Source organism: Palaemon carinicauda, chromosome 35 (genome assembly GCF_036898095.1).
Source record: "Palaemon carinicauda isolate YSFRI2023 chromosome 35, ASM3689809v2, whole genome shotgun sequence".
Lineage (NCBI taxonomy): Eukaryota > Metazoa > Arthropoda > Malacostraca > Decapoda > Palaemonidae > Palaemon > Palaemon carinicauda.
In genome coordinates, this window is record NC_090759.1 from 38,973,977 (window position 1) to 38,988,976 (window position 15,000).

The 15,000-nt window shown below is 37.5% G+C and overlaps 2 protein-coding genes across 11 annotated transcripts in view; both read left to right on the plus strand.

The window, feature by feature from the left end:
• LOC137627696 (regulator of G-protein signaling 9) overlaps positions 1 to 15,000 on the plus strand; it is a 415,360-nt gene that overhangs the window by 21,776 nt on the left and 378,584 nt on the right. The gene's annotated exons all lie outside the window — the stretch shown is intronic.
• Positions 6,329 to 7,168, plus strand: LOC137627240 (uncharacterized). Its single transcript, XM_068358320.1, has one exon. It carries the CDS (start codon positions 6,329 to 6,331, stop codon positions 7,166 to 7,168), a length of 840 nt encoding a protein of 279 aa, XP_068214421.1.

The window sequence follows — 15,000 nt, forward strand, 5'->3', positions numbered from 1 at the left end:
TGGTAAGAATTGAGATTTAAAATATACTTTTTCTAAGGGAAGATATTTTTTCTTGAGTGTATAAGAGGGAAACATTTGTCCTGGTAAGAATTGAGATTTAAAATATACTTTTTCCAAGCGAAGATATGTTTTCTTGAGTGTATAAGAGGGAAACATTTGTCCTGGTAAGAATTGAGATTTAGAACATACTTTTTCCAAGCGAAGATATGTTTTCTTGAGTGTATAAGAGGGAAACATTTGTCCTGGTAAGAATTGAGATTTAAAATATACTTTTTCCAAGCGAAGATATGTTTTCTTGAGTGTATAAGAGGGAAACATTTGTCCTGGTAAGAATTGAGATTTAAAATATACTTTTTCTAAGGGAAGATATTTTTTCTTGAGTGTATAAAAGGGAAACATTTGTCCTGGTAAGAATTGAGATTTAAAATATACTTTTTCTAAGGGAAGATATTTTTTCTTGAGTGTATAAGAGGGAAACATTTGTCCTGGTAAGAATTGAGATTTAAAATATACTTTTTCCAAGCGAAGATATGTTTTCTTGAGTGTATAAGAGGGAAACATTTGTCCTGGTAAGAATTGAGATTTAGAACATACTTTTTCCAAGCGAAGATATGTTTTCTTGAGTGTATAAGAGGGAAACATTTGTCCTGGTAAGAATTGAGATTTAAAATATACTTTTTCCAAGCGAAGATATGTTTTCTTGAGTGTATAAGAGGGAAACATTTGTCCTGGTAAGAATTGAGATTTAAAATATACTTTTTCTAAGGGAAGATATTTTTTCTTGAGTGTATAAAAGGGAAACATTTGTCCTGGTAAGAATTGAGATTTGAAATATACTTTTTCTAAGGGAAGATATTTTTTCTTGAGTGTATAAGAGGGAAACATTTGTCCTGGTAAGAATTGAGATTTAAAATATACTTTTTCCAAGCGAAGATATGTTTTCTTGAGTGTATAAGAGGGAAACATTTGTCCTGGTAAGAATTGAGATTTAGAACATACTTTTTCTAAGCGAAGATATTTTTTCTTGAGTGTATAAAAGGGAAACATTTGTCCTGGTAAGAATTGAGATTTAAAATATACTTTTTCTAAGGGAAGATATTTTTTCTTGAGTGTATAAGAGGGAAACATTTGTCCTGGTAAGAATTGAGATTTAAAATATACTTTTTCTAAGGGAAGATATTTTTTCTTGAGTGTATAAGAGGGAAACATTTGTCCTGGTAAGAATTGAGATTTAAAATATACTTTTTCTAAGGGAAGATATTTTTTCTTGAGTGTATAAAAGGGAAACATTTGTCCTGGTAAGAATTGAGATTTAAAATATACTTTTTCTAAGGGAAGATATTTTTTCTTGAGTGTATAAGAGGGAAACATTTGTCCTGGTAAGAATTGAGATTTAGAACATACTTTTTCTAAGCGAAGATATTTTTTCTTGAGTGTATAAGAGGGAAACATTTGTCCTGGTAAGAATTGAGATTTAAAATATACTTTTTCTAAGGGAAGATATTTTTTCTTGAGTGTATAAGAGGGAAACATTTGTCCTGGTAAGAATTGAGATTTAGAACATACTTTTTCTAAGCGAAGATATTTTTTCTTGAGTGTATAAGAGGGAAACATTTGTCCTGGTAAGAATTGAGATTTAAAATATACTTTTTCTAAGGGAAGATATTTTTTCTTGAGTGTATAAGAGGGAAACATTTGTCCTGGTAAGAATTGAGATTTAAAATATACTTTTTCTAAGGGAAGATATTTTTTCTTGAGTGTATAAGAGGGAAACATTTGTCCTGGTAAGAATTGAGATTTAAAATATACTTTTTCTAAGGGAAGATATTTTTTCTTGAGTGTATAAGAGGGAAACATTTGTCCTGGTAAGAATTGAGATTTAAAATATACTTTTTCTAAGGGAAGATATTTTTTCTTGAGTGTATAAAAGGGAAACATTTGTCCTGGTAAGAATTGAGATTTAAAATATACTTTTTCTAAGGGAAGATATTTTTTCTTGAGTGTATAAAAGGGAAACATTTGTCCTGGTAAGAATTGAGATTTAAAATATACTTTTTCTAAGGGAAGATATTTTTTCTTGAGTGTATAAGAGGGAAACATTTGTCCTGGTAAGAATTGAGATTTAGAACATACTTTTTCTAAGCGAAGATATTTTTTCTTGAGTGTATAAGAGGGAAACATTTGTCCTGGTAAGAATTGAGATTTAAAATATACTTTTTCCAAGCGAAGATATGTTTTCTTGAGTGTATAAGAGGGAAACATTTGTCCTGGTAAGAATTGAGATTTAAAATATACTTTTTCTAAGGGAAGATATTTTTTCTTGAGTGTATAAGAGGGAAACATTTGTCCTGGTAAGAATTGAGATTTAAAATATACTTTTTCTAAGGGAAGATATTTTTTCTTGAGTGTATAAGAGGGAAACATTTGTCCTGGTAAGAATTGAGATTTAAAATATACTTTTTCTAAGGGAAGATATTTTTTCTTGAGTGTATAAAAGGGAAACATTTGTCCTGGTAAGAATTGAGATTTAAAATATACTTTTTCTAAGGGAAGATATTTTTTCTTGAGTGTATAAGAGGGAAACATTTGTCCTGGTAAGAATTGAGATTTAGAACATACTTTTTCTAAGCGAAGATATTTTTTCTTGAGTGTATAAGAGGGAAACATTTGTCCTGGTAAGAATTGAGATTTAAAATATAATTTTTCCAAGCGAAGATATGTTTTCTTGAGTGTATAAGAGGGAAACATTTGTCCTGGTAAGAATTGAGATTTAGAACATACTTTTTCTAAGGGAAGATATTTTTTCTTGAGTGTATAAAAGGGAAACATTTGTCCTGGTAAGAATTGAGATTTAAAATATACTTTTTCTAAGGGAAGATATTTTTTCTTGAGTGTATAAGAGGGAAACATTTGTCCTGGTAAGAATTGAGATTTAAAATATACTTTTTCTAAGCGAAGATATTTTTTCTTGAGTGTATAAGAGGGAAACATTTGTCCTGGTAAGAATTGAGATTTAAAATATACTTTTTCTAAGGGAAGATATTTTTTCTTGAGTGTATAAAAGGGAAACATTTGTCCTGGTAAGAATTGAGATTTAAAATATACTTTTTCTAAGGGAAGATATTTTTTCTTGAGTGTATAAGAGGGAAACATTTGTCCTGGTAAGAATTGAGATTTAAAATATACTTTTTCTAAGCGAAGATATGTTTTCTTGAGTGTATAAGAGGGAAACATTTGTCCTGGTAAGAATTGAGATTTAAAATATACTTTTTCTAAGGGAAGATATTTTTTCTTGAGTGTATAAGAGGGAAACATTTGTCCTGGTAAGAATTGAGATTTAAAATATACTTTTTCTAAGGGAAGATATTTTTTCTTGAGTGTATAAGAGGGAAACATTTGTCCTGGTAAGAATTGAGATTTAAAATATACTTTTTCTAAGCGAAGATATTTTTTCTTGAGTGTATAAGAGGGAAACATTTGTCCTGGTAAGAATTGAGATTTAAAATATACTTTTTCTAAGCGAAGATATTTTTTCTTGAGTGTATAAAAGGGAAACATTTGTCCTGGTAAGAATTGAGATTTAAAATATACTTTTTCTAAGGGAAGATATTTTTTCTTGAGTGTATAAGAGGGAAACATTTGTCCTGGTAAGAATTGAGATTTAAAATATACTTTTTCTAAGGGAAGATATTTTTTCTTGAGTGTATAAAAGGGAAACATTTGTCCTGGTAAGAATTGAGATTTAAAATATACTTTTTCTAAGGGAAGATATTTTTTCTTGAGTGTATAAAAGGGAAACATTTGTCCTGGTAAGAATTGAGATTTAAAATATACTTTTTCTAAGCGAAGATATTTTTTCTTGAGTGTATAAAAGGGAAACATTTGTCCTGGTAAGAATTGAGATTTAAAATATACTTTTTCTAAGGGAAGATATTTTTTCTTGAGTGTATAAAAGGGAAACATTTGTCCTGGTAAGAATTGAGATTTAAAATATACTTTTTCTAAGGGAAGATATTTTTTCTTGAGTGTATAAGAGGGAAACATTTGTCCTGGTAAGAATTGAGATTTAGAACATACTTTTTCTAAGCGAAGATATTTTTTCTTGAGTGTATAAGAGGGAAACATTTGTCCTGGTAAGAATTGAGATTTAAAATATACTTTTTCTAAGGGAAGATATTTTTTCTTGAGTGTATAAGAGGGAAACATTTGTCCTGGTAAGAATTGAGATTTAAAATATACTTTTTCTAAGGGAAGATATTTTTTCTTGAGTGTATAAGAGGGAAACATTTGTCCTGGTAAGAATTGAGATTTAGAACATACTTTTTCTAAGCGAAGATATTTTTTCTTGAGTGTATAAGAGGGAAACATTTGTCCTGGTAAGAATTGAGATTTAAAATATACTTTTTCCAAGGGAAGATATTTTTTCTTGAGTGTATAAGAGGGAAACATTTGTCCTGGTAAGAATTGAGATTTAGAACATACTTTTTCTAAGCGAAGATATTTTTTCTTGAGTGTATAAGAGGGAAACATTTGTCCTGGTAAGAATTGAGATTTAAAATATACTTTTTCTAAGGGAAGATATTTTTTCTTGAGTGTATAAGAGGGAAACATTTGTCCTGGTAAGAATTGAGATTTAAAATATACTTTTTCCAAGCGAAGATATGTTTTCTTGAGTGTATAAGAGGGAAACATTTGTCCTGGTAAGAATTGAGATTTAAAATATACTTTTTCTAAGCGAAGATATTTTTTCTTGAGTGTATAAAAGGGAAACATTTGTCCAGGTAAGAATTGAGACTTGAAATATACTTTTTTAAGCGAAGGTATTTTTACTTGAGTGTATAAAAGGGAAACATTTGTCAAAAATTGAGACTTTATTCCAAAACTGTTTTCAAAATAGTCAGTTCAGACCCGGGGGGGAAAATACTGTGTGCAGAACATGTGATTGAATATGTGCTGATATATTAAATATAATAAATATTTCGAAAAATATAAAGATTATGGGAGAATCGATACCCTGAGAAATTGACGAAAATAAACAGGAAAGCAGAAAAGTCCTCATCAGAGGCAAAATCAAAATTTTCTTGGAGAAATGCCAGACAGGACCTATATAGTCATAAGGATTATTATTATTATTATTATTATTATTATTATTATTATTATTATTACAAACTAAGCTACAACCCTAGTTGGAAAAGCAAGATGCTTTAAGCCCAAGTACTCCAACAGGGAAAAATAGCCCAGCGAGGAAAGGAAACAAGGAAATGAATAAACTACAAGAGAAGAATAAACAATCTAAATAAGACATATCGAGAACAGTCACAACATTAAATTAGACCATTCACATAAAAAATAAAAAATTAATAAATAAAAAACAAGAGGAAGAGAAACAAGACAGAACAGCGTACCCGAGTGTACCCCCAAGCAAGAGAACTCTATTCCAACTCTAATTGCCGCTCGTGAATGGTAGAGGCAAGGGACAGTGACATTGCCCTAGCAAGCAGGACAATGCCCTAGAGACGGACTTTATAGATGGTCATCGCCGAAGCCCCCTCTCCACACAAGCTTGGATCGGGGAGGGTTAGGCAGTGGATGCTGATGACTCGCCCAAACTCCCCATCCTTAGCTCACAAGGATGGTAAGGTTGCAGCGACCAAAGGAACTAACGATTTTAAGTGGGACTCGAACCCCAGCTTAGCGATCACCTGGTAGGGACGTTACCAGTAAGGCACCAGGAAGGGACGTTACCAGTAAGGCACCAGGAAGGGACGTTACCAGTAAGGCACCAGGCAGGGACTTTACCAGTAAAGGACCAGGCATGTACGTTACCAGTGAAGCACCAGACAGGAACCTTACCAGTGAAGCACCAGGCAGGGACGTTACCAGTTATACACCAGGCAGGAACCTTACCAGTAAGGCACCAGGCAGGGACGTTACCAGTAAGGCACCAGTCAGGGACGTTACCAGTAAGGCACCAGGCAGGGACTTTACCAGTAAAGGACCAGGCATGTACATTACCAGTGAAGCACCAGACAGGAACCTTACCAGTGAAGCACCAGGCAGGGACGTTACCAGTGAAGCACCAGACAGGAACCTTACCAGTGAAGCACCAGGCAGGGATGTTACCAGTGAAGCACCAGACAGGAACCTTACCAGTGAAGCACCAGGCAGGGACGTTACCAGTGAAGCACCAGACAGGAACCTTACCAGTGAAGCACCAGGCAGGGACGTTACCAGTGAAGCACCAGGCAGGGACTTTACCAGTGAAGCACCAGACAGGGACGTTACCAGTGAAGCACCAGGCAGGAACCTTACCATTGAGGCACCAGGCATGGACCTTACCAGTGAAGCACCAGACAGGAACCTTACCAGTGAGGCACCAGGCATGGGCCTTGCCAGTGAAGCCCCAGACAGGAACCTTACCAGTGAGGCACCAGGCATGGACCTTACCGGTGAAGCACCAGACAGGAACCTTACCAGTGAGGCACCAGGCATGGACCTTACCAGTGAAGCACCAGACAGGAACCTTACCAGTGAGGCACCAGGCATGGACCTTACCAGTGAAGCACCAGACAGGAACCTTACCAGTGAGGCACCAGGCATGGACCTTACCAGTGAAGCACCAGACAGGAACCTTACCAGTGAGGCACCAGACAGGAACCTTACCAGTGAAGCACCAGACAGGAACCTTACCAGTGAAGCACCAGGCAGGGACGTTACCAGTGAAGCACCAGACAGGAACCTTACCAGTGAAGCACCAGGCAGGGACGTTACCAGTGAAGCACCAGGCAGGGACTTTACCAGTGAAGCACCAGACAGGGACGTTACCAGTGAAGCACCAGGCAGGAACCTTACCATTGAGGCACCAGGCATGGACCTTACCAGTGAAGCACCAGACAGGAACCTTACCAGTGAGGCACCAGGCATGGGCCTTGCCAGTGAAGCCCCAGACAGGAACCTTACCAGTGAGGCACCAGGCATGGACCTTACCAGTGAAGCACCAGACAGGAACCTTACCAGTGAGGCACCAGGCATGGACCTTACCAGTGAAGCACCAGACAGGAACCTTACCAGTGAGGCACCAGGCATGGACCTTACCAGTGAAGCACCAGACAGGCCCTTACCAGTGAGGCACCAGGCATGGACCTTACCAGTGAAGCACCAGACATGAACCTTACCAGTGAAGCACCAGACAAGAACCTTACATGTAAGGCACCAGGCAGGGACGTTACCAGTGAAGCACCAGTCAGGGACGTTACCAGTAAGGCACCAGGCAGGGACTTTACCAGTAAAGCACCAGGCATGGACGTTACCAGTGAAGCACCAGTCAGGGACGTTACCAGTGAAGCACCAGGCAGGGACTTTACCAGTGAAGCACCAGGCATGAACGTTACCAGTGAAGCACCAGGCAGGGACGTTACCAGTGAAGGACCAGACAGGAACCTTACCAGTGAAGCACCAGGCAGGGACGTTACCAGTGAAGCACCAGACAGGAACCTTACCAGTGAAGCACCAGGCAGGGACGTTACCAGTGAAGCACCAGGCAGGGACTTTACCAGTGAAGCACCAGGCATGGACGTTACCAGTGAAGCACCAGGCAGGGACGTTACCAGTGAAGGACCAGACAGGAACCTTACCAGTGAAGCACCAGGCAGGGACGTTACCAGTGAAGCACCAGACAGGAACCTTACCAGTGAAGCACCAGACAGGAACCTTACCAGTGAAGCACCAGTCAGGGACGTTACCAGTGAAGCACCAGACAGGAACCTTACCAGTGAAGCACCAGACAGGAACCTTACCAGTGAAGCACCAGGCAGGGACGTTACCAGTGAAGGACCAGACAGGAACCTTACCAGTGAAGCACCAGGCAGGGACGTTACCAGTGAAGCACCAGACAGGAACCTTACCAGTGAAGGACCAGACAGGAACCTTACCAGTGAAGCACCAGGCAGGGACGTTACCAGTGAAGCACCAGACAGGAACCTGACCAGTGAAGCACCAGGCAGGGACATTACCAGTGAAGATCCAGGCAGGAACCTTACCAGTGAAGCACCAGGCAGGGACGTTACCAGTGAAGCACCAGACAGGAACCTTACCAGTGAAGCACCAGACAGGAACCTTACCAGTGAAGCACCAGGCAGGGACGTTACCAGTAAAGCACCAGGCAGGGACGTTACGAGTGAGACACCAGGCAGGAGCCTTACCAGTAAAGCACCAGGCAGGAACGTTACCAGTGAGCAGGGACGTTACCAGTAAAGCATTAGGTAGGGTTGTTACCAGCAAGACACCAGGCAGAGACGTTACCAGTAAGACACCAGGCAGGGACCTTACCAGTAAGGCACCAGGCATGAACGTTACCAGTAAGGCACCAGGCAGGAACCTTACCAGTAAAGCACCAGAAAGGAACCTTGTCAGTTAGGCACCAGGCAGGGACGTTATCTGTAAGGCACCAGGCAGGGACGTTACCAGTAAAGCACCAGGCAGGAACCTTACCAGTAAAGCACCAGGCAGGGACGTTACCAGTGAAGCACCAGGCAGGGACGTTACCAGTAAGGCACCAGGCAGGAACCTTACCAGTAAAGCACCAGGCAGGGACGTTACCAGTGAAGCACCAGGCAGGGACCTTACCAGTAAGGCACCAGGCAGGAACCTTACCAGTAAAGCACCAGGCAGGGACGTTACCAGTAAGGCACCAGGCAGGAACCTTACCAGTAAAGCACCAGGCAGGGACGTTACCAGTGAAGCACCAGGCAGGGACGTTACCAGTAAGGCACCAGGCAGGAACCTTACCAGTAAAGCACCAGGCAGGGACGTTACCAGTGAAGCACCAGGCAGGAACGTTACCAGTAAGGCACCAGGCAGGGACGTTACCAGTGAAGCACCAGGTAGGAACGTTACTTTGTACGACAGGGAAAATCACTGAGGAAGAATACGTTACTTATTTGGCAGTTCATCTGGAAGGAGTCAGGGCTGTGTTGGTAAACGCATTATCAACCTATCGGCTCCATCGTAATCATCAACTCCTTCACCTCCTTCGCCATCAATGATATGGCCTCTAATGACCTGACATGTCATTTCAAGAAGGGGACTAAGAGATGGCCATAATCACCATTACTTATCTTTATTCTCTCTGTCTCTGTTTTTTTACGCAAAATAATGATTTTATCTATTAACCTAAAATATTACCCGGTGAATAAAGATTGAAAAGGAATGTAATTAATATCGATCTTTGCTGAAATGAGGAATAACGACAGTTGAACGAAGAAGAGAGAGAGAGAGAGAGAGAGAGAGAGAGAGAGAGAGAGAGAGAGAGAGAGAGAGAGAGAGAGAGAGAGAGAGAGCTATTGCGTTTGTGTGCGCATTTGCGAATTATATATATATATATATATATATATATATATATATATATATATATATATATAATATATATATATATATATATATATATATATATATATATATATATATATGCGTATGTGTGTGTGTGAATTTAACCAAATAACAACTCACATACATGCACATATATATCTCCTACGTCTATTGACGCAAAGGGAATCTGCTATTTTTTGGCAGTCGTCTGTATCTTAAGCTTTTAATTCAATACTTCTCCATTCATCATCTCCTATATCGCACTTTATAGTCCTCAACCATATAGGCCTGGGTCTTCCAACTCTTCTAGTGCCTTGTGGAGCCCAGCTGAACGTTTGGTGAACGAATCTCTCTTGGGGATGCGAAGAGCATGACCAAACCATCTCATCTATCCCTTACCATGATCTCATCCACATATGGCACTCGAGTAATCTCTCTTATAGTTTAATTTTCAATCCTGTCTTGCCGTTTAACTCCCAATATCCTTCTGTATGCTTTGTTCTCAAATCTACTAAATCTATTGGAATTTATTTAATTGTCATACCATGACTCATGTCCATTGAGTAACACTGATCTCACTAAACTGATATGTTGTCTGATTTTTATATGTAATTTCAGGTGATTTGATTTTCAAATTTTACTTAACCTAGCCATTGTCTGATTTGTTTTATTCAAACTTTCACTAAACTCTAACTCCAAAGACCCTGTATTGATCATAGTTCCTAAATACTTATGTGATTCTACCTCAATAATCCTTTCTCCTTCCAATGACATTTCATCTGTCATTACATACTCTTCTCATCATCTTTCTTCTACTGTATTCCTCTTGAGCCGAGTTCGTGTGATATTTCACGCATTCTGGTAAGCAAGCATTGCAAATCCTGTGGTGTTTTGCTAACAAGGACAGCATCATCAGCATACTCTATGTCTACTAATTTCCTACATCCAATCCACTCCAATCCTACTCCACCATCCCCAACTGTTCTATGCATTGCAAAATCCATGAGGAGGATAAACAACTTAAGTGACAACGTGTTTCGTTAGAATACTTCGCTGTTTACTGGAGATTTATTTAATAAGACTCTATTAACATTAACTTTGCACTCGCTATGCTCATGAACAGAATCAAATTCACATATTTAACAGGGATTCAACAATAAAGCAGGACGCTGAACAAATATTGGCTGGTGCACACTATCAAAGGTTTTTTCAATGTTCACAAATGCCTTCAAAAGTGGATATCTATATTTTACGCTTTGCTGTACATGTCTCAAAAGGAAAATTCGGTCAGTGCAACTTCTACCTTTTCTAAATCCTGCTTGTTCATCTCTCGGCTTTTCATCAATCTTTCTCTCCAGTCTCTTTGGAATAAGCATAATATATATCTTCATAATAACTGACGTAAGTGTTATGCCTCCGTAATTTTTTCAAACAGTCAGGTCTCCTTTTTTTTTTTTTTACCATTTTCACCAACACTCCTAACTCCCATTCATCAGGTTTTGTGTATTCGTGCCACACGTATTTATATATGTTAAATAATATGTCTTCTTCTTTGTCTACATCTTTTCCCCCACTTCTATGTGGGGTCGATGTTAAATAATATATGTCTTCGTCTTTGTCTACATCTTTTCCCCCACTTCTATGTGGGGTCGATGTTAAATAATATATGTCTTCGTCTTTGTCTACATCTTTTCCCCCACTTCTATGTGGGGTCGATGTTAAATAATATATGTCTTCTTCTTTGTCTACATCTTTTCCCCCACTTCTATGTGGGGTCGATGTTAAATAATATATGTCTTCGTCTTTGTCTACATCTTTTCCCCCACTTCTATGTGGGGTCGATGTTAAATAATATATGTCTTCTTCTTTGTCTACATCTTTTCCCCCACTTCTATGTGGGGTCGATGTTAAATAATATATGTCTTCTTCTTTGTCTACATCTTTTCCCCCACTTCTATGTGGGGTCGATGTTAAATAATATATGTCTTCTTCTTTGTCTACATCTTTTCCCCCACTTCTATGTGGGGTCGATGTTAAATAATATATGTCTTCTTCTTTGTCTACATCTTTTCCCCAACTTCTATGTGGGGTCGATGTTAAATAATATATTTCTTCTTTGTCTACATCTTTTCCCACTACTTCTATGTGGGGTCGATGTTAAATAATATATGTCTTCTTCTTTGTCTACATCTTTTCCCACTTCTATGTGGGGTCGATGTTAAATAATATATGTCTTCTTCTTTGTCTCATCTTTTCCCACTTCTATGTGGGGTCGATGTTAAATAATATATGTCTTCTTCTTCTTTGTCTACATCTTTTCCCACTTCTATGTGGGGTCGATGTTAAATAATATATTTCTTCTTTGTCTACATCTTTTCCCACTACTTCTATGTGGGGTCGATGTTAAATAATATATGTCTTCTTCTTTGTCTACATCTTTTCCCACTTCTATGTGGGGTCGATGTTAAATAATATATGTCTTCTTCTTTGTCTACATCTTTTCCCACTTCTATGTGGGGTCGATGTTAAATAATATATTTCTTCTTTGTCTACATCTTTTCCCACTACTTCTATGTGGGGTCGATGTTAAATAATATATTTCTTCTTCTTTGTCTACATCTTTTCCCACTTCTATGTGGGGTCGATGTTAAATAATATATTTCTTCTTCTTTGTCTACATCTTTTCCCACTCCTATGTGGGGTCGATGTTAAATAATATATTTCTTCTTTGTCTACATCTTTTCCCACTACTTCTATGTGGGGTCGATGTTAAATAATATGTCTTCTTCTTTGTCTACATCTTTTCCCACTTCTATGTGGGGTCGATGTTAAATAATATATGTCTTCTTCTTTGTCTACATCTTTTCCCACTTCTATGTGGGGTCGATGTTAAATAATATATGTCTTCTTCTTTGTCTACATCTTTTCCCACTTCTATGTGGGGTCGATGTTAAATAATATATTTCTTCTTTGTCTACATCTTTTCCCACTACTTCTATGTGGGGTCGATGTTAAATAATATATTTCTTCTTCTTTGTCTACATCTTTTCCCACTTCTATGTGGGGTCGATGTTAAATAATATATTTCTTCTCTGTCTACATCTTTTCCCACTACTTCTATGTGGGGTCGATGTTAAATAATATATGTCTTCTTCTTTGCCTACATCTTTTCCCCCACTTCTATGTGGGGTCGATGTTAAATAATATATGTCTTCTTCTTTGTCTACATCTTTTCCCACTTCTATGTGGGGTCGATGTTAAATAATATATTTCTTCTTCTTTGTCTACATCTTTTCCCACTTCTATGTGGGGTCGATGTTAAATAATATATTTCTTCTTTGTCTACATCTTTTCCCACTACTTCTATGTGGGGTCGATGTTAAATAATATATTTCTTCTTCTTTGTCTACATCTTTTCCCACTTCTATGTGGGGTCGATGTTAAATAATATATTTCTTCTTTGTCTACATCTTTTCCCACTACTTCTATGTGGGGTCGATGTTAAATAATATATGTCTTCTTCTTTGTCTACATCTTTTCCCACTTCTATGTGGGGTCGATGTTAAATAATATATGTCTTCTTCTTTGTCTACATCTTTTCCCACTTCTATGTGGGGTCGATGTTAAATAATATATTTCTTCTTTGTCTACATCTTTTCCCACTACTTCTATGTGGGGTCAATGTTAAATAATATATGTCTTCTTCTTTGTCTACATCTTTTCCCACTTCTATGTGGGGTCGATGTTAAATAATATATGTCTTCTTCTTTGTCTACATCTTTTCCCACTTCTATGTGGGGTCGATGTTGAATAATATATTTCTTCTTTGTCTACATCTTTTCCCACTACTTGTATGTGGGGTCGATGTTAAATAATATGTCTTCTTCTTTGTCTACATCTTTTCCCACTTCTATGTGGGGTCGATGTTAAATAATATATTTCTTCTTTGTCTACATCTTTTCCCACTACTTCTATGTGGGGTCGATGTTAAATAATATGTCTTCTTCTTTGTCTACATCTTTTCCCACTTCTATGTGGGGTCGATGTTAAATAATATATGTCTTCTTCTTTGTCTACATCTTTTCCCCCACTTCTATGTGGGGTCGATGTTAAATAATATATGTCTTCTTCTTTGTCTACATCTTTTCCCACTTCTATGTGGGGTCGATGTTAAATATTATATTTCTTCTTCTTTGTCTACATCTTTTCCCACTTCTATGTGGGGTCGATGTTAAATAATATATTTCTTCTTTGTCTACATCTTTTCCCACTACTTCTAAGTGGGGTCGATGTTAAATAATATATTTCTTCTTCTTTGTCTACATCTTTTCCCACTTCTATGTGGGGTCGATGTTAAATAATATATTTCTTCTTTGTCTACATCTTTTCCCACTACTTCTATGTGGGGTCGATGTTAAATAATATGTCTTCTTCTTTGTCTACATCTTTTCCCACTTCTATGTGGGGTCGATGTTAAATAATATATGTCTTCTTCTTTGTCTACATCTTTTCCCACTTCTATGTGGGGTCGATGTTAAATAATATATGTCTTCTTCTTTGTCTACATCTTTTCCCACTTCTATGTGGGGTCGATGTTAAATAATATATTTCTTCTTTGTCTACATCTTTTCCCACTACTTCTATGTGGGGTCGATGTTAAATAATATATGTCTTCTTCTTTGTCTACATCTTTTCCCACTTCTATGTGGGGTCGATGTTAAATAATATATGTCTTCTTCTTTGTCTACATCTTTTCCCACTTCTATGTGGGGTCGATGTTAAATAATATATGTCTTCTTTGTCTGCATCTTTTCCCACTTCTATGTGGGGTCGATGTTAAATAATATATTTCTTCTTTGTCTACATCTTTTCCCACTACTTCTATGTGGGGTCGATGTTAAATAATATATGTCTTCTTCTTTGTCTACATCTTTTCCCACTTCTATGTGGGGTCGATGTTAAATAATATATGTCTTCTTTGTCTACATCTTTTCCCACTTCTATGTGGGGTCGATGTTAAATAATATATTTCTTCTTTGTCTACATCTTTTCCCACTACTTCTATGTGGGGTCGATGTTAAATAATATATGTCTTCTTCTTTGTCTACATCTTTTCCCACTTCTATGTGGGGTCGATGTTAAATAATATATGTCTTCTTCTTTGTCTACATCTTTTCCCACTTCTATGTGGGGTCGATGTTAAATAATATATGTCTTCTTCTTCTTTGTCTACATCTTTTCCCACTTCTATGTGGGGTCGATGTTAAATAATATATTTCTTCTTTGTCTACATCCTTTCCCACTACTTCTATGTGGGGTCGATGTTAAATAATATATGTCTTCTTCTTCTTTGTCTACATCTTTTCCCACTTCTATGTGGGGTCGATGTTAAATAATATATTTCTTCTTTGTCTACATCCTTTCCCACTACTTCTATGTGGGGTCGATGTTAAATAATATGTCTTCTTCTTTGTCTACATCTTTTCCCACTTCTATGTGGGGTCGATGTTAAATAATATATGTCTTCTTCTTCTTTGTCTACATCTTTTCCCACTTCTATGTGGGGTCGATGTTAAATAATATATTTCTTCTTCTTTGTCTACATCTTTTCCCACTTCTATGTGGGGTCGATGT